The 21,325-nt window shown below is 37.3% G+C and overlaps 1 protein-coding gene across 3 annotated transcripts in view; it reads right to left on the bottom strand.

Moving 5' to 3' along the window:
• pcnx2 (pecanex 2) overlaps positions 1-21,325 on the bottom strand; it is a 141,582-nt gene that overhangs the window by 67,367 nt on the left and 52,890 nt on the right. For all 3 annotated transcript variants that reach the window (XM_031902350.1, XM_031902349.1, XM_031902351.1), the window contains 4 exons: positions 14,831-14,941; positions 13,417-13,508; positions 3,241-3,350; positions 980-1,085 (listed from right to left, as the gene is read on the bottom strand). In XM_031902350.1, the coding sequence (XP_031758210.1) occupies positions 980-1,085; positions 3,241-3,350; positions 13,417-13,508; positions 14,831-14,941 (419 nt within the window). The remainder of the gene's footprint in view (positions 1-979; positions 1,086-3,240; positions 3,351-13,416; positions 13,509-14,830; positions 14,942-21,325) is intronic.

Here is a 21,325-nt window from a genome sequence, read left to right as displayed (position 1 = left end):
AATATCAAATCCTTTTTACCCATATTCTCAAAATTGCAGCACTGTCTATACCCCCAAAGTGTAATTGTGCTCTGTTGCAATTTACAGTTTGCAATTTACAAATGTAGCAGTCTTAAAATGTGTGTAATCATGAGAAACATTATACTGGCTTAGTTTTATGTACAGGCTGCTTTAAAAATGGATGAGGAGTGTTGTGGAATTTCAAAAGACAGGAGATCTCTGGAGGTAGAAGTGAAGTTTATTGTCACAGCACGTGGATTCTGAACAGAAGATAGTTAGAATAAAGCATAAAAGGATTGGGAGGGTTATTATACCCCTCTTACAAACATAGTTATACCAGGCTCTGTAGAAGGTAGTTTTATGGAGTTAACTGTGGGGTAGAATAAGACAACCAAAAAGGAGTTTCAGGACTGTGTACTTGCTGCTGGGCCGTATGACAGTTTAAAACTGCCCATAAAGTATGTCATCGGCCACTGAATGGGTGCACAGCTCTGCAGGTTAACCCCTGCTGTACTGGCTGACCCATAAGAGGAGGAAGTTTAATTGTTCACCCAGAAGGAACTATATAACTATATACTGCCCACCTGTGAAACAGAGTGGGTCTGGAAAATTCTTAAACGAGTGGTTAACCTTTCAATTAACTATTAGTATGATGCAGATATTCAGATTCTAAGACTGGATTGGTTTTATTTTTGTACTATTTGTGGTTATTGAGTTAATTAGATTTTTGTTCACCAGCTATCTGGCTGCTAGGGTCCAGTTTACCTTAGCAACCAGGCAATTGTTTGAAAGAGAGACTGGAATATAAATAAGACTAGGACTGAACATAAAGAAATCACAGAGCAATATATTTTTGGCTGACAAAAGAATACAAATACTGTAAGAACCAAAAAATTAAAAACCAAAGCAAAAGCACTTATTGTTGAAATATTTTAAAATCATTATTGCAACTAATATATTGGTATGATTAGGAACTTACCAGTGACCTTTGCATCTTCTCTGGTAATGGATCATCTTGCTCTTGTTCTGAACTACTGCAGTGCTCTTTACAAACTTTTGATAATGACTTACACTTAATAAGAGATCTACAATGCAAAAAATGTTTTAATGTTTAATGCAATGTCTATGTATAAAGTGATGAAAACACAAAAGACATGAAAGCAGGCAATATATAGTTATAAATATAACATGCCAAAAAATAAGACAAAACCAAAGGCAAAGTCATAATTTTTCCACTGCTTCACCTCCACCCTCCTTGTCTCCTTCCTTACCTTCTCCTTTTCACCAATCCCGACTACCTACATTGTACATTATAAAAACACCATTGTGTTTCTCTTTTCTTTTTCACTGTATGTCTATATGTCTGTAATGGTTAACTAGGTACAATTTATGTGATTTCTATTTATTTATTTTGAATACCTACAAATATATATGCATATTATATTCTTTCTTTTTTAAAATCGTAAAAACCATGAAAAAAATCTAAGGCAGTAATCAGCCATTCTTTTAAAATACAAACATATTAACAATTCTCCCTTTCCAGCATAACAAAACACACACAATCGTTATAGCTATGCAGTTGGGTGCAGGTAGATGTGGCTTGTATGATATACTATACATACTACCCCACTCCACTATATAACTTTCAGAGATAACTAGATCCTAATATTGCACACATTTAAGGGAAAATGCCCACATATAGTAAAATGAGACACATTTGGTTACATTGTTGTACAAAGCATGCATAAACTAATGCGCCTCAATAAGCCAAACTTGATACCCTGGCATACTCTATGCTATTGGCTTCAGTGTATTAAAGATGGAAGCTGTAGCCAGACTGGGCTAAAAATTTAAGATGGTCTACAAATTGGTCCTTAAATCAAGGCCTACAGTAATATAAGCTCTGACAAAGAAGCAAGGAAAAAGAGATTTTAATACATTGTACTAGCTGTTTTCTTGTATTGGATAAGGCTGAGAGCCTCAGTTATGAGGGTAGTTTTTTGGTACACATCTTACATCAAATCTTTAATCACATCGGTCTAGAATCGTATCCTGTCTGGGAATAACTGCAATATTAGCATTATGTGATACAGACCCAGATATACAGAAAAAACTTTGCAATTTCGGTGAACAAGCACATTTTTATAATTGTGGAATATAAATGACCAAGGCATCTGAGAGAGTAATTTAAGAAAAACACATATAAGATGAGACAGTCTGCAGGTAAATTAGGAAAAAAAATGGTTCTACACTTTAAAGCATGAGTTTAGAAATCTAGAATCTAAGCTAAAGGAAAGATATTACTTATTAATCCCAATCTTCTAAAATGTTACTTTACTTTTTCCACAAACGTTAGAAAGGCAGCTAGTGTTTTTTTGTTTTGTTTTAGTGCTTTGCAGTAAAAGCTTTCTTTCTGCCCTGACAGCTTTTGCTGTCGGCCCAGAGTCTGATGCACCCCCAACCCCCCAGGTCAGGGCTACCCAAAAGGTAGATCGCGGTCTACCAATAGATCACTTTAAAGTTTCTCGTAGACCTCGAGGTGAAATGCAGTGGGATGACGACCCGCCACTTCTTTCCCCCCCCCCCCCGCTCATACAGGAGCTTTTACTGCATTTACACACATACACATTTTACTAAGGTTAGCGTTTTATTTGTATCTCTGTTTTTCTTCTTTGTGCAAATATTTACACACACACATACACATATACAAACATTCACATACATTTTAGAGGTGTACAGAAGCATACTCAAACAAACACATATACTTTTGTTTGCTTTTTTATTTTTTATTTCACAGCATGACAATAAGATCAGGTTACCTGACCACTAACTACTCTGTCTAATCATTAATTTTTTTATCTCATTGGTTTGCCTAAATGTATCTCATTTTAGTGGTTTCATTGCAGATTTCTTCTTGTATTGTTGTTCATTGACTTTTTTTAGCATAAGTTTGCCATTTGGTAGTTTGGTGAAGAACGATATCTTTACCCATTTCGGATTGGTGTACTTTTCAAAAATATATGGTTTCTAGGGGTCTCTTTACAGTTAGGGGGTCCTACGACACATAATACCCAGTGGGGGGTTCTGTTTGTAGAAGCTGAGTTGGCAAGCAAAAAAATTTATAAACACTATTTTCATTTGGGGTCAGTATGTAACCAGGTATGTTACTATATCTATTCTTATTGCATCAAACTGTTCGGTAGACTTAAAATAGAGGAAAAAGCATGCAGTAGAACTTACATAAGAACCGATGGATCACTACTTTGTCGACTCAAATGATATGAAAGTGCAATTAAAAGACCACAAAAAGCAGAAAAAAGTGCTGGGGTGTGTCGAATATCCCACGGTTCCTGAGAAGATTGGGACAAAAAATATTTACTTAACTGAAAAGTTCAATTGCAGTTTACAAACACGTCTCCATTACTACATTACTTAATTATACTTAGAATAATTAGTTCCCTAAAGGAGAAAGTACCTAGCCCAGAAGAAGCCTCCTTTTCAACTCCCAAAGTCAGGTCTGGTTTTACTCCCACATGATCGGTGTCCCCAATGTTTAAGTAGTGTGAGATGGTGCCTACCAACAAACGGGGACGTGCAGTGGTGTGGTTTGGGAAGGGGGGAGGTAGGCCTCTTCCATAGAGGAAATAAATAAATGACACTAAAATTCAACTTAAGGTTCGTGTTTTAAATTCAGAAAGCTTACTAAACAGTAACTCAAACACTTCATAGAAGAACGTCATGTTATTGATTTTTATTTTTTTTCCACAGGACTTACGCAATTCAATTCAATTAATTCAAGCTTTTTCCCCTGTGTCAGCTCCCGGTCATATTGATTTCAAACTAAGACAGTTATTTTAAGCTGCAACTATGTTATGCTTACAGAATAGCTATAGGTCAGCTGGGGGTCATTTATAAACACTGGGAAAATCTGTACATGGACAGTAACCCATAGCAACCAATCAGTGATTGTTTTTTTCAGCCAGCTGCAGGTTGAACAATGAAAGCAAACATTTGATTGGTTGCCATAGGCTACTGCTCAGCTGCACAGTGTTAAAAGGCATTCTGGCCTTGTTTATTATTTAGAACTTTGTTGACAGATAGACAACTACAGTATGTACACAGTATGCTCTGCACACTATAGAAAATCCAATAAAAATAAACAAAGAAAGGCCAGGCACAAACTTCACGTTTAGTAAAATAACCAGCATTTATATACATGGGCTGTATATATGTTTTAACTATTCCAATTCCAACCAATCTGTATAATTGACTCGTTCTTTTTTGGCAAGCTAACTAGTTTTTGTGCAAAAATGGACACAAGTGTTGCACTTATTGACCATTATTTATTTTAATTCAAATGCGCCTACTGATGCTGTGGAACCCTAGAGCTAATGCATCAATATGTGCAGCAGACTTAAAGGACATGTAAACCCTATAAATCTTTACCATGTCTTTAGGTTGGGCACATATTTCCCCCCCCCCCTCAAACTGCATCATTTTCTCTGTCTGATTTCCCTCCGTTAGCCTGACCTGTCCCATTTTCCAGATTCAAAGCTCTGCTTTAACCAGGTGGCCATTTTCTATCTGCTACATCATCACTTACATTTGCATATCCAGACACGCCTGATGACCTTTCTCAGAAGTTTTTTTCTAGTGTAACTTTATTAGCAAACCTCATCATTGATGTACATTCTCTTACATTGTAAACTGCATTAAATCTTACCTCTATTTGTAATCTATTTTATTCATATCTTGCTATATCAAATATGGATGCATAAAATTAATTAAATATAATGAATCAATTATATACATATATAATTATAACATATAATCCCATTCACACATGTAATCCCAGTCACATGCACACCCAGTCATGCATATAATTCCACTCATATATGTATAATCCCATTTATACATGTAATCCCACTCACATATACACCCAGTCAAATATATAATCCCATTTATACATGTAATCACTCTGACATCTACACCCAGTCACACATATTATCCCACTCATACATGTAATCCCACTTACATGTACCCCCATCAAATATATAATCCCACTCATACATGTAATCCCACTGACATATACACCCAGTCACACATATAATCCCATTTATACATGTATAATCCCGCTGATATATACACCCAGTCACGCATATAATTCCACTCATACATGTAAACCCACTCACATATACACCCAGTCACACATATAATCCCACTCATACATATAATTCCACTCACATATACACCCAGTCACACATATAATCCCACTCATACATGTATAATCCCACACATACATGTAATCCCACTGACACATACACCCATTCACGCATACACATATAATTCCACTCACATATACACCCAGTCACACATATAATCCCACTCATACATGTATAATCCCACACATACATGTAATCCCACTGACACATACACCCATTCACGCATACACAGTAATCCCAGTCATACATGTATAATCTCACTCACATATGCACCCAGTCACACATATAATCCAATGTATACATGTATGATCCCACTCATACATGTAATCCCACTGACATATACACCCATTCACGCACACACATATAATTCCACTCACATATACACCCAGTCACACATATAATCCCACTCATACATGTATAATCCCACACATACATGTAATCCCACTGACACATACACCCATTCACGCATACACAGTAATCCCAGTCATACATGTATAATCTCACTCACATATGCACCCAGTCACACATATAATCCAATGTATACATGTATGATCCCACTCATACATGTAATCCCACTGACATATACACCCAGTCACACATATAATCCCATTTATACATGTAATCCCACTGACATATACACCCAGTCACACATATAATCCCACTCACATATACACCAAGTCACACATATAATCCCACTCATACATATAATTCCACTCACATATACACCCAGTCACACATATAATCCCACTCATACATGTATAATCCCACTCATACATGTAATCCCACTGACATATACACCCAGTCATGCATATAGTCCCATTCATACATGTAATCCCACTCACACATATAATCCCACTCATACATGTAATCCCACTGACATATACACCCAGTCACTCATATAATCCCACTCATACATGTATAATCCCACTCACATATATACCCAGTCACATATATAACCCCACTCATACATGTATAATCCCGCTCATACATATAATACCACTGACCTATACACCCATTCACGCATACACAGTAATCCCAGTCATACATGTATAATCTCACTCACATATGCACCCAGTCACACATATAATCCAATGTATACATGTATGATCCCACTCATACATGTAATCCCACTGACATATACACCCAGTCACACATATAATCCCATTTATACATGTAATCCCACTGACATATACACCCAGTCACACATATAATCCCACTCACATATACACCAAGTCACACATATAATCCCACTCATACATATAATTCCACTCACATATACACCCAGTCACACATATAATCCCACTCATACATGTATAATCCCACTCATACATGTAATCCCACTGACATATACACCCAGTCATGCATATAGTCCCATTCATACATGTAATCCCACTCACACATATAATCCCACTCATACATGTAATCCCACTGACATATACACCCAGTCACTCATATAATCCCACTCATACATGTATAATCCCACTCACATATATACCCAGTCACATATATAACCCCACTCATACATGTATAATCCCGCTCATACATATAATACCACTGACCTATACACCCAGCCATGCATATAATCCCACTCAAAAACCTATTCTAAACAATTACAGCAATAAACACAGCAATACAGCATACATATATATATAAGGATAGATAAGGAGAACTCAGAGCCCCAGTAAATGTCAAATGCATCCTTGAGGTTACTATCCCCCCACAATGTATACCCACAGGAGTGGTTATATAGAACTGTACCCTGGAGAAATCTTGCAGTGATCCAATTTCATGGTGGGTCCAGTGTAGCTGCAGGGGTGGCCATGGTGTTAATATTTATCTAACTAATAGTTGTTAATACATTATATAAGAATATACATGGGGGCCAGGGGACAAACCATATATACATACCCCAAGGGGGCTAGAACATAGAAGTGGCGCTAGTACTCACATTCTTGTGGGACATTTAACCAGGTGGCCAGTGTACATGGGCAGTTTGTAAGACTATGAGGAAGCTTCCTGCTGATTGGCTCAGATCCACATTCTTAAGGGGGGGAGTGAGTTCTTAGCATTCTTGTGGGGGGGGGAGCAGGAAAGGAGAGAGCTGCGTGTCTCTGGCACAGGAAAACAGAGACAACAAATCTTTTGACAGAGGACTCAGTGCAGCGTTTCTGTAAGTGCTTATGGCTGTATTTACATAGACCTTTCTGATAAAGCCTACTCAGTTTTTACCTTTCCTTCTCCTTTAACACATTCTGAACCCCAACCACCAACAAATCACAATAAAAGCAAAAGCAATCAGATTGGTAAAATATAAAGTAAAGCATAATAAAAACATGCACCAAATTTTTCAGAAAGTTGCGGGATATATCCTGAACCATAAAAGACTCCAGGCACTAATGAGGCCACAGAGGAGCCATACATGAACCAGAGACACCAACAAAGGGACATACATTAAGGGAAGTGGAAAAGAAACAAAACACCAGTGAAAAGAAATTATATGCATACAAAAATCATATATAAGAAAACAGTAGGCAGAGAACAGACTCAAGTTATACCGCAGGCATAAGGACTTGCTAGAGCACTAGTACCCCAAAATTCTATATCAAAAAGGAGTAGGTCGAAGCAAGAGAGGGGCTAAAGTGATCCATGCTGTGTTTACATGGGCAGGGTTAGTCAGAAATTATAGCAGATCTACGGACTGTTGCAGCTTGTAAAAAATTGACTATTACAACTTGAGATCATAGTAGCATATTGATTACAAATATATAGAGAAAAGGCGCAGTCCCTCCACACCACCACTGTTTTGTGTATATTAATATTTATGAATAATTCATATAAAAAAAATATATGTCAGGTAAATAAATATGATTAAAGATATTGAAAGTAATAAAAATTATAGAAGTAGTTTTCATTACACTCAGGTTAATAAAATGAGTAATTCATTAATTGGAAATAAAATAGTTGGCAGGCAAACAACAGTAGAACAGTAGTAGTAGTAGCACAGTAGAAAGTTTTTTAAGTAGTATAGGTAAAATGATCAAAATAGACAATACTGCTTACATGTGGTGTTTCCAGGAATAAAACATGTGCTGTTATATAAACTCACTGTTCAAATGCTCCCATAGACTGCACTGAGCAGGCACTGGCCACAGCAGCAGATACATTAAAAATTGAAATTTGCGTGTTGCTATAGCAACCAGCAATGCGCGATTCGGAGTGGCTGCAAGGGGGGAGCGGGCGCAGCTTTCAGGGTCACGGATGACGGGGCTGACATTATGTGGCCAACCACGTCATCAAAGGGCCGGTACTAACTGCGCATGCGTTTATTAAGGCATATTACAAATGCGCATGCGTATACGCCAAGACACCAAAGAGTTTCCAAGGGGACTGCGCACTGTCTGTAGGCAGCGGTTTCTGAGGACTGATAGCCATGGAGCACAAGACTGCTCAATAATTCAGCACAGCTATAAGAAGGTACTGTTCTGCCTTTTACTATATAAAATTTTCATCTGAGGGGTTGACATGTTGGCATCCCTTTCATGCCCTTTCTTTTGAGTCACTTAAAGGAGAAGGAAAGTCATTTTAGCATTTTACTGCCAATATTTGTCACATTTGTGCCACCTAGAACAATATATTTATTCAGCAGAAACCATTAACAGCTTTAGAAGCTCTCTCCATTTCCTTATGATAGCAGCTGCCATTTTAAGTTACTTCCTGCTACAGCTCTAGCCTATAGCTGAGATCACACATTCCTAAGGGAGGGGGGTAGGAAGTTTTTAGCATTCTGGTGGGAGGGGGGAGCAGGAGAGGGGAGAGAACTGTGCAGACTCTAGCCCAGGTAATTAAGGATGTTTTTTAGAGAGGAAGTCAGACAGTGGAACAACGTGTTTACAAAAAAAGACAAGAAAAAAGACAAGAAATCCTGTGTTTCTTTTGATAAGTGCTTATGTAAGTGCTTATGGCTGTATTTACATAGATAACAACTTACTTAGTTTTTACCTTTCCTTATCCTTTAAGGGCTCTGGTACACGGGGAGATTAGTCGCCCGCGGCAAAACTCCCTGCTCACGGGGGCGACTAATCTCCCCGAGTTGCCTTCCCCCTGCCATCCCACCGGCGAATATGTAAGTTGCCAGCGGGATGGCAGACGCGGCGGCGCGATTTCGCGCAAATCGCCGAAAAAGACTCGCGAGGCTTTTTCGGCGATTTCCCGAAATCGTCCCGCCGCGTCTGCCATCCCGCCAGCGACTTACATGTTTGCCGGTGGGATGGCAGGGGGAAGGCAACTCGGGGAGATTAGTCGCCCGCGAGCAGGGAGTTTTGCCGCGGGCGACTAATCTCCCCGTGTACCAGAGCCCTAAGAGGCACAGGGAAAGAATCCAAGGAGCTCTGGAGGCATGCGTCATGCATTCACATAGAGCTACGAAATAACAACGTTTTACACCTAAGTTTTTGGGGGTTTTGTAATATTTTTTACTGTAACCATTTCTAGCAAGATGTTCTCTGGCAACATATTTTGGTTAGGCCAAAGAAGCAGGAAAGTTTGTTATTTGAGTTAATTAAGGCTTTTTTTCTGCTTCCTGATTTCTTTAATGAAAAAGAACTTCCTTTTCCTATACTGTTTGGTTCTAGAATGACAAATTATGATTTCATAATTTAACATTGGCCTCTATGTTATTTATCAATTTCATTTTTCTTGACTCCAATTTTCTTAAGGTATTAGTATTAGAGTTAAAAGTTTTTGAACTTCAACTGGGCATGCTCAAGCAGGGTCTGTATCGGCGGTGAGACCCGAAGCATTTTCTATCGTATGGAAGATGGAGCCCAAGTACGCTGCTCCACTGCTCTACGCTTTTAGGTTGGGTTTTTCTATAGGGCTGGTTATAGACTATGCGAGAAGGGGGGGTCAATTCAGGCCAGTTAAGAGGTCTTTTATACCTGGGGGGGGTGAAGTTCTCCTTTAAGCACATAATAAATGTTTTTATGTGTGGCACTTCATATTCTGTTTTGTGATTTTTAAAAAAAATGAATATAGCCTTTTGGGATTTAAATAATAACAAAATGGGACCTCCGCCAATAAACTGTATTTTCAAAAAGAAAGAAAAGATATTTGTAAGCTACTTTCCACTATATATTAATTAAGCATATTCGGAGGTTTTAAAGTTGCTTGTAGATGAAATTGCAGTAGATATCAGTTTTTGTTCAACACTTGCTGTTTTAGGAGTCAAACTCAAGCATGCAAGCATGCAGAGTTTGCAGTTTTCAATAGCAATTAAAATAAATAAACCACTGAAAATTTTAATGAAAGAAAGCTGCATATAACTGTATTTTATTTAATGATACAAAAATATATATTTTTCTGTGGAAAACCCCTTTAAAAAACAACAAAAGGTTAAACCATTAGGGGGTGCCAATATGTTGGGCTCCCACCCCTTGAGTCAAATCGCTAACCTTGCACGCTTGCTAAGTATGCATCTTCCATAAAAGCAAATTCTCCATTCTCTTTGTATCCATGAACAAGCTGCAACTTGGTTCTCTTCCTACCTTTCTAACCACATGTTCTCAGTTGCTTTTATAACAAATCCTCTTCTCCAGTCTAATATTGGGGCTCTGAGTTAGCCCTTTCTTCACGATTCAGAAAAAAGTGTTGAAAAAACATGGATGTGGAAACAACGTGTGTGTATTTTTAGATTTATTTAAACAACAGCAATAAGTCACCAGAAAAAAACTCAGTAAGTAAAAGCTAGGGAGGTTATATAGAAGTCAGTGGGAATCTTCTCTTTTCATTTATTTATTTTCCCAGTTTATTAAAGACACTCAGTCTTTTTTCCCCTGCAGACTCAAATTTTAATTAAAAAAAAAGGCCGCTAGTGTGGAGGTGCTTCAGAGTTCTGTAATCTGAACACTCTGCATGCCCTCTTTAGGCCTTAAAGTGATACTGACACTAAAAACCTACTTTTCAAAATATTAATTTACATTAAAAGTTACCTATAGGTCATGTTGATCATTTTTCAGCAAAAGGTTTGCTTTTGTAGGTAATAGTTACTTAAAGGAATACTATCATGGGAAAACAAAAAAGCATCAGTTAATAGACCTTTTCCAGCGGAATTTTAAATATTTAATTTTGAAATTTCACATGGGGCTAGCCATAGTCTTTAGCCGCTCTAAGTAAATATAAGAATATCACTCAATAGTAAGAAATCCAAGTCTGGCTTGGGACTCCTCCAGTTACATGGGAGTAGGAGAAACAATAGGTTACCTGAAAGCAGTTCTAATGTGTAGGGCTGGCTCTTTCTGAAAGCTCAGACTCAGGCACAAAGCAATGAGGTGGCTGCCTACACACCAATATTACAACTAAAAAAAATACATTTCCTGATTCAAGAATAACATTTTAAATTAAACTTATAGTTATAGCTATAGTCAGTTATAGCTTCTCATGCTAACAGAGTACTGCAGCACAATTATGAGGAACATGGGGGGAAAGATAGGTAATGTAAAAGCACCAGAAAGTAATTTTATGGCAAAATAATAAATAGCATGCAAAGACAGTATTAAAAACAGTTTAATTTCAGGTGTCAGTATCACTTTAAATAGAAATATAACTTAAATGCAGATGTAATGTAAATACACTTACACGCTCTTTCATTAACCACTGACATTCAGACACGGATTTTAAACCCAAACCTGGCACTTCTTCTTTTACTCTTATTACTGTAGGCCACCATTAACCATGCTCATTCAGCAAGCAGCCTGGGGGTAATCTTAGACCAGTTCCTATCTTTCTTAAATCATGTTACTGCCATGCCAAAACATGCTTTTTTTCCTTTGTAATGCACCAAAAATACTTCTCTTCCTTTCTCAAGCAATTGCTAAAACACTCATCATGCCCTAATCCCATTTCCCTACCGCAATCTCCTAGTAAATAGTCACCCAGTCTACTTGTCTACTCTCCCCTGCAATCAGTTCTAAATTATGCTGCTAAAATCCTCCTGCTATCTCCTAAAAAGGAACTTGATCATCCCCTGGTAAAATATTTATCATGTCATTTTTTGTTTCCAAATTCCTTTGCTCCTACATTTCAGGTCTCACTGCGCATTCCTGGTCTTTCCTTCGCTTTCCTCAGAACCACTATTTTTTCACACAACCACCATTTGGAGCACTAGATCATTATCTGGTCTAGTTGTGGTACTTAAGGGCCAATGGACATCCTATTATTGCCATTATGTTATCCACCCACTTAGACTGCAAGCTCTACAGGGCAGGGGCTTTCTTCCTACCATGTCTCTTACCACATGGAACTTCTCTGTATATTTACACTTATTTATATCAATGCTTATTCATTAGTGTAAAATTGTACAGAGCTGCGTATCATAGTATTCGTATATAAAGGAGGTTATACATAGATACAAAATCACACCATCCTGGGCTAGATGTAACTTTTGATTGACCAAGAGTTCCCTGGCCCAAATGGACAGGTACATATTCTGTATAGTAAACTCAACAAAAGTTTTGTACTGCACATGTGTCTGTACAGTAGCACAGAGAAAACAACAGCCCAGGGTGCTTTATTAAAGAGCTACGCACCCCCACCTTGCTTTTAATTACCTATGTATTCCCTGCATCCTCTGGGCAGGAGCATGCCCATTATAGTAATATACTTATAGCTTACTATACTGTGCATGCATCTAACCAGGCAGGTGTAGGAGATACTTGGTTAATTGTAAGGTAGATGGTGGGGCTCTTCACGAAATACCCCATGCCCCCCCCCCAATTGTGCCCTTTTTTTGGCACGACCACAACTAATTTTTGAAGTGTGACAAATTTTTCCACGACAAATTTTCATGGAAGTTTTGCAAAACAATTCGCCATTGGCAAAATGCGGAAATTTGCTGCGAATCCATGCCTGGCGAAAAAATTCGCTCATCACTACTCAGAGCCATATGGACAGTTTTATCATTTAGATGCTTACATATAATAAACAGTACTTCTGATATTATTTCAATTTAATCTGAATATTTCCTCTGCTGCAGCACACTCAAGACATAAAACAAAAGTTAAATTACAATGTGGTCCATTAAACTAAAATTACAAGTTAACTTTTGTTCAAATCAAAGGACAAGTGGTTACACATTTATTACATGGTTTAAATGTAAGGTTGATGCTTATCACAGCATGTTGAAACCTTCCAAGCTCACCTTTACTGCACTAAGGCAAAATCCATAAAGGATGGCTACTGCTAGAGAACTGCGGCATAAAGCATACAATGCTGAAGCTAATCCAAGGGCAGCTAGAAGGAGACAGAAATACAATTAAGTTTCAGTTATAAAAAGTAAAGTATTACCTGGCATTTTTATCAAGTCCTCAGTCTAATTTTTAAAAACATGAAACATAGTTGTAAAACTGGAATTTTGCAAGTGCAAGGCTCATATACTGTAGTTTTTCCTTTGACATGCCTCTGACAGTCCATTCACTAGTTTCTACTATTTTCAGGGTAATATTCAAATTCTACTGATCTACTCATCAACACCTGTCTAATTATTTCTAGCTAGAGCTGCACACCATCTTTAGAATTCCCTCCCACATTTCACCAGACTTTCTCTCAATCTCTCTCCTTTTAAACAGTCTCTTATCTGGCCTAGCATTCTATCAGTATACACGTTAGGGCACAATACTGAATAATGTAAATCACTAGTAAGAAAACATATGTGCCACAAAGTAGCCTAAAGCTTCCTTGTGAGGCAGCTTTGGGCTACTTTAAATTGTAAGCGACACATGTTTTCCCAACAGTGATTCACATTACTGCCAGTGGGAAGGAAACTAGGGATCCTTACCGCGGATCCTTGCACATACCCAAATGTGTGTCTGTGCACTTGTGATTAGCTGTTTTTTTATCAAAATTTTACATTTTAACTTCAGGTACCTGCCATTTTGACTCCCATGCAAATAACTCATACGTGTTGAATATGAAATTATGGAATGATAAGAATTTCCCATAATTGAACTGGTCTTTATTCCCCCATTTTTTATATGAATAATAATGACCTCATACAGTCTTATCTGAAAACCTCAGTGGGGCATTATTATCTTACAACACTGAAGATGAAATACTGTACTTTGCAGCAAAACATAAAATAACAATTACATAATTTCGCTGTTTTGCTTATCATTAACATATTCTGTTGTTTAAAGCCAGTTCCTAAGCCATGGTTTCAGCAGATCTTTCTAGCTGCATGTGATAAGTATTGGGGAACAAGAATTTAGACGTTTTTAGCAATGCTGAGCACTATCACTGAGTAGCTCATAATGATGTTATTTCTTTAAAGCAGTTGAACACACATTCTGATTTGCTGACACAGATATCAGGTTTGATAAATGTGTCAAATGTGTAAAAACAAACTCTTTTGATTGGCAAAAATAATTAGAAATGTTTTGATAAATGGAGTAAATATTAAACTATTCTCTACAGTTCAATATTTGATAAATTATCCTCCTAATTGCTGCCTACCAATTTTACCATGCTGATAATATTATTATGTAATACTAATTTGTAATAATAATGTAAATTTAATTTTTCTATATAACATTTTAAACATATAATTTTATTCTTACCTGAACCACCAAAGATCAGTCTGTCAATCTGCTCCATAAAATAAATGCTGAATGTGTTGATTTGAGGAAAAAGTCCCAACAGAGAAATGAGTGGAAAACAATGTACAAGCACTGAAACGAAAAACTATAATTAACTGTGGACAATACAAAAAAATTTCATTTTCAGGTTTTAGTTGTAGAGTATAAAGAGCTTAGAGGGTTAATGTAGAACTGGAAATTTAAATGCTGTGTATAGATGCAATTTACTTGTACTTGTTCTTCAACACACTCCTGCACTTGTTTGTATTTGCACCAGTGCCACTGTGCCCACCTAGTCTGGGCCTACTGGCACAGGAAAACCCTGGAGCTACCATCACCTCTAAGGCGGAGGCAATTCCAGGGTTCCCACTATGGCCTACCTTAATATGCACCACACATCTGCGTGTACAATTGTCAGGGGCGGTTCTACCATGAGGCAAGGTGAGAACTAATATTATTTAACTCACCTTTAAAATTTGTTCCTACCAAGCGATTTTTTTTTATTATTTTGAGCTGGTTATATATTGTTTTAATTCTAATTATTTCCAAGTTTTGGACCATCTGGATATATATATATATATATATATAAAAATCTTTAGAAAGTAGGCCGCTCCACACAGGACTTTCTTGTTGCGTAAATGACACGTAAATGTTTTTTATTATGATGAGACACGTTACATTTCTCTATAAATGCTGACTTCTGATATCTGTGCCACATGTAAAATTATGTACCTTCATATTGATTAGGCCTCAGGGTTTAATATATGTAACTCTTTAATTTTGGTTTTTATTTTATTTTTTTTAATTTTTATCTGTTATTTTTCGTTTGATTTTGTCCTTTTGTTATTTTGGGTTTCACTCGTCAGTCATTAACCACGTCACGCCCACGTCACAGTCTTTGTTTCCCGCCACTTGATGTATTTAGGTTCACTGCACTTGTAGATTTGTAACTTTGAGAAAGGCTGGAACGCCAGCCGAAACGTCAGTATTTGTTATATTCTACAAATAAATCTTTTTGTTCACCATAAGTCCTGTGTGGAGCGGCCTACTTTCTAAAGATTTTTGTACATATTCATAAGGACTGCACCCCGGCAAGTTTGACCTTTGGAAATCGTGAGTGCCTACCCTACGGATTCTATATATATATATATATAATCGTTTGCCTTTATAGCAAAAAAATCAGTTAAATATTTTCCTGATTTAGATGTCTTCACTGTGACTGGGGTATGGCTAAAATCTAAAGCAATTGTTGACTGGTACAGTGAAACCTCCATTTTACATTCCAGTTTTAAATTTTCCTGCATTTTACAGTTTTTTCGTGGTCCCATGATATATACTGTAATACATTTTAAAGAGACTGTTAACCTTTAAATAAACTTTTAGTATGATGAAGACATTCTGATATTCTGAGACAATTTGCAATTGGTATTTATTTTTTTTAACTTATATGGTTTTTCAGCTTTTTTATTTTCTGTTCAGCACCTATCCAGTTTCATATATCAGCAGCCATCTGGTTACTAGGGCCTCATAATGAGAAATGAAATATGAATAGATGAAACTGAGCATAGTAAGTTAAGTAATAAAAAGTAGCAAAACAATAAAAATGTAGTCTCACAGAGAAATAATTTTTTGGCCGTCGTGGTCAGTGATACCTATTTGAAAGCTGGAAGGTAGTCAAAAGAAGAAAATAAATAATTCAAAAACTATAATAAATAAATAATGTTATCCAACTGCAAAGCTGCAAGAAATAGGGCATTTCATAACATACTAAATGGTTGGCTGGTGACCCCACAAGAGAATTAAAGGAAGAAATTAACATTATATTATATTCAGCTTCTAGGGAAAGGATTGTAACTGAGAAACTGTAAAAAATACTATACTGTGATCATCCTAAATTAACCAGATATATTTTCTACATAAGTAGCGTTGTTTTATTTTCCCTAATGAGTACAATCAGAATACCTGTATACAATTTTGTATACACTATGGGGCAGATTCATAAAAGTACGAGTTTGAATCCCAAAATGGGTAAAATTCGGACTAGATACAATAATTTCTGATAATCGGAAATGTCACAAAAATGCTTACGAAAAAATCGTAATAGTCACAATTATATTGTATTGGTGATCCAAAAGTCCCCAAATTTTCGTATCCGAACGATCATAAATGGCGGGAAAACCTTTCTGACTTTGATCCTTCTGTAGCATGATTTTGGAAGCCTCCCATAGGACTCAATGGCACTCCAACCTGGCCAAAGGAAAGTCACGATAACGAAGCTTTAATGAATCGGAAACTTTCATACCCGTTGCGACAAATATGAATACGAAAAAGTCACACGAATACGAAATACGAAAAAGTCACGCAAATTAATGAACAAAAAAATGGAGAAAATACGCACAGTTCTATAAATTAGAAAAAATATGAATTTTTTGTATTCGGAAACAATCGTACTTTGATAAATATGCCCCTATGTTGACAACACCTTTTTTTATCAGTTATTGGTTTATTTTAATAATATTCACAGAATAAAATATTTAATTTGGAATGCCATACTATGAAACTACACTTTTGGAATGTAAGAGTGAGATTTAAAGGCGATGGGTTTATGACTACCATATACTCAAAGCCCACTGATAGAAACAATTTGCTATCTTATACCTACTTCCATTCTCAAGGCTTACTGGGTTTGCCAAAAAAACTCCAAAAAACAGGTACATACGATTATGTCCATGGATGGTCTTTATAAACAGAAGGCTGAAAAGTGGGGTAAAAAATAAGGTACACAGAGGTGAGCTTCTGGGAACACAGAGGTGAGCTTCTGACAACTAATGATAGGAATGTAATTAGGTCAATAATAATTCATTTTGTATCTATATATGATACAGATGCCAAAGCAGTAAACATTAAAAAAATTCCAAGTCCTGGGGTATTTTACAATCAGGCATAAAATAATGGAAATGTGTGCACCCACCAATGTTTTCCTACAGAAGGGATAGAAATATTGGTGAACAATTAGAAAAAAGAAACAGTATCTCATTGATGGCTGAAAAAGATTAGGGAACACCCCCTCTGCACATATTCCAGCATTAAGTGCATTCACTGGAGTGGATCAGTATGGGGCGAAACAATAAAAATCAGGGTTGTTTTTTTTTTGTTTTGTTTTTTAAGTAAGCCATGAAAAAGTTTAGGTCAAAGAAGGACAAGAGCAAACAGTTAAAGTTGCCCCAAAGAGAGTGCAAATGGATTTGGCCCTTGCAGACATTACTTTTACTGGGTTTAAATAAAGAATTTAATAGTTCATGTCATTAAAATGTCATATACAGGTATGCATTAATCTGATGTATTTTTTAAGTTTGTGGGATCAGATGTCATTTGGGTATCTTGGTTTTCAGTCCCTAAAGTCCATGTAGCCAAAGCCATACTTTTCCTATTTGTGGTGTACCAATGCTGACAGTTTTTCCATCTCAGATATCCACCAGATTTTAGTAGGGTTGTTTTCCATTTTTTGACTACTCTGCATCTGGTGGCTAGGCAAATTTGAGAGCATAGCTTAAATCCTCGTTTGCATGCATTAATCCACATATCGTATGCGAAAAAAAAACACAACCGCAAACCGTTATTTCTAACGCATTGCGTTAATTAGCGAATATAAAATAGTACTAATGCATGATTCACAAACACACATGAAGCGTTAAACGCGCAAAATATCGCTTCAATCTGTGCAAATATTAACACCTACTTGGGGTAGGTGGTAGTTAAAGAAGACTGCAGTTTGTGAATGTTTGGCAACACAACATGTAGTTTGCAGTCAGATGTCAGGGCCAAGTACAGTGGAGGAAATAATTATTTGACCCCTCACTGATTTTGTAAGTTTGTCCAATGACAAAGAAATGAAAAGTCTCAGAACAGTATCATTTCAATGGTAGGTTTATTTTAACAGTGGCAGATAGCACATCAAAAGGAAAATCGAAAAAATAACTTTAAATAAAAGATAGCAACTGATTTGCATTTCATTGAGTGAAATAAGTTTTTGAACCCTCTAACAAAAAAAGACTTAATACTTAGTGGAAAAACCCTTGTTTGCAAGCACAGAGGTCAAACGTTTCTTGTAATTGATGACCAAGTTTGCGCACATTTTAGGAGGAATGTTGGTCCACTCCTCTTTGCAGATCATCTCTAAATCCCTAAGGTTTCGAGGCTGTCTCTGTGCAACTCTGAGCTTGAGCTCCCTCCATAGGTTTTCTATTGGATTAAGGTCCGGAGACTGACTAGGCCACTCCATGACCTTAATGTGCTTCTTCCTGAGCCACTCCTTTGTTGCCTTTGCTGTATGTTTTGGGTCATTGTCGTGCTGGAACACCCATCCACGACCCATTTTCAGTTTCCTGGCAGAGGGAAGGAGGTTGTCGTTCAGGATTTCACGATACATGGCTCCGTCCATTTTCCCGTTAATGCGAATAAGTTGTCCTGTGCCCTTAGCAGAAAAACACCCCCAAAGCAAAATGTTTCCACCCCCATGCTTGACGGTGGGGACGGTGTTTTGGGGGTCATAGGCAGCATTTTTCTTCCTCCAAACACAGCGAGTTAATGCCAAAGAGCTCTATTTTGGTCTCATCAGACCACAGCACCTTCTCCCAGTCACTCACAGAATCATTCAGGTGTTCATTGGCAAACTTCAGACGGGCCTGCACATGTGCCTTCTTGAGCAGGGGGACCTTGCGAGCCCTGCAGGATTTTAATCCATTGCGGTGTAATGTGTTTCCAATGGTTTTCTTGGTGACTGTGGTCCCTGCTAATTTGAGGTCATTAACTAACTCCTCCCGTGTAGTTCTAGGATGCTTTTTCACCTTTCTCAGAATCATTGACACCCCACGAGGTGAGATCTTGCGTGGAGCCCCAGAGCGAGGTCGATTGATGGTCATTTTGTGCTCCTTCCATTTTCAAACAATCGCACCAACAGTTGTCACCTTCTCTCCCAGCTTCTTGCTAATGGTTTTGTAGCCCATTCCAGCCTTGTGCAGGTCTACAATTTTGTCTCTGACATCCTTGGATAGCTCTTTGGTCTTTCCCATGTTGGAGAGTTTGGAGTCTGCTTGATTGATTGATTCTGTGGACAGGTGTCTTTTATACAGGTGACTAGTTAAGACAAGTGTCCTTAATGAGGTTGACTAATTGAGTAGAAGTGTCTAACCACTCTGTGGGAGCCAGAACTCTTAATGGTTGGTAGGGGTTCAAAAACTTATTTCACTCAATGAAATGCAAATAAGTTGCTATCTTTTATTTAAAGTTATTTTTTCGATTTTCCTTTTGATGTGCTATCTGCCACTGTTAAAATAAACCTACCATTGAAATGATACTGTTCTGAGACTTTTCATTTCTTTGTCATTGGACAAACTTACAAAATCAGTGAGGGGTCAAATAATTATTTCCTCCACTGTATGTGTTGGCCCTAGAGTGATGCATCCTCCAGTTTTCAGGGAAATGGTAATTTTCAGAACAGTAGTTTTCAGAAAGCAATGGTTACATGCGTAATATCGTGCGCTAATATTGCACGCAGCGAAATATATCGAGCAGCGAAATATATCGCGCACAGCGGGAAATAACGCACTCGCCGGAAAATAACGCAAGAAAATCGCTCATCGCGAGTTAAATGACGCAAAAAACATCGCTTCTTAATCATGACAAGTGTCCTTTTAGTGAATCGAGCGTTAAGTCGCAAAAAATAAAAAGTGATAACATTTTTACCGCATGGTATAAATAGCACTGGTTTTTTCGACCTTTAGTGAATCGGCCCCTATGTCTCAATATTGGATTTGTTTTTGTGACTTTGGATTTGGAGGTTTGTCTAATCCATAACAGAGTTCTTGGGGATTGAGGAGTAAGTAGTTGTGTTTCTAGTGCGACCCATCTGACAGCTGAGGGTTTGCAATGTAGTTTGACCATCTGAGCTAACTTGGCTGCTTTCCAGTAGTTGAGTAAGTTAGGAAAATTCAAACTTGTGATCTCATAAGAACTTGTTTACTCTGTGGGGTTTGTTATCCCAGAAAAATTTGAGCATTTCTCTTTGTAATTTATCTATATCTGTAGTGTTGATTGGAATTCAGAGTGTGTGGATTAGGTATAAGATTTTTCTGGACTAACATCATTTTCAAAGTGAGGAGTCTCCTTAATCATGAGATGGCTTTTTTTCCCCATGAGTGTATTAAGCTGACCAGTCTTTTGATCATTGGGGGATAATTTTGTCTGTATAAATCTTTGAATTTTGGTGTCAGATTGATTCCTTGTTTCTTTGCGTCATTTGAATCCGAAGTTTATGTTGATTTATAATCAACAATGCTAGGGCCTCTGATTCTGAATTATTCACTTTGAAGCTGGACACCGTTGCATAGTTGGTTATCTTGTTAAATATATTTGGCAGGGATGTTTGTGGGTGGGTGATGGTGAATATCGTGTCATCTGCAAATAAAGCTACCTTAA

Source organism: Xenopus tropicalis, chromosome 5 (assembly GCF_000004195.4).
Source record: "Xenopus tropicalis strain Nigerian chromosome 5, UCB_Xtro_10.0, whole genome shotgun sequence".
Lineage (NCBI taxonomy): Eukaryota > Metazoa > Chordata > Amphibia > Anura > Pipidae > Xenopus > Xenopus tropicalis.
This window is presented reverse-complemented; position numbering and strand designations above follow the sequence as displayed.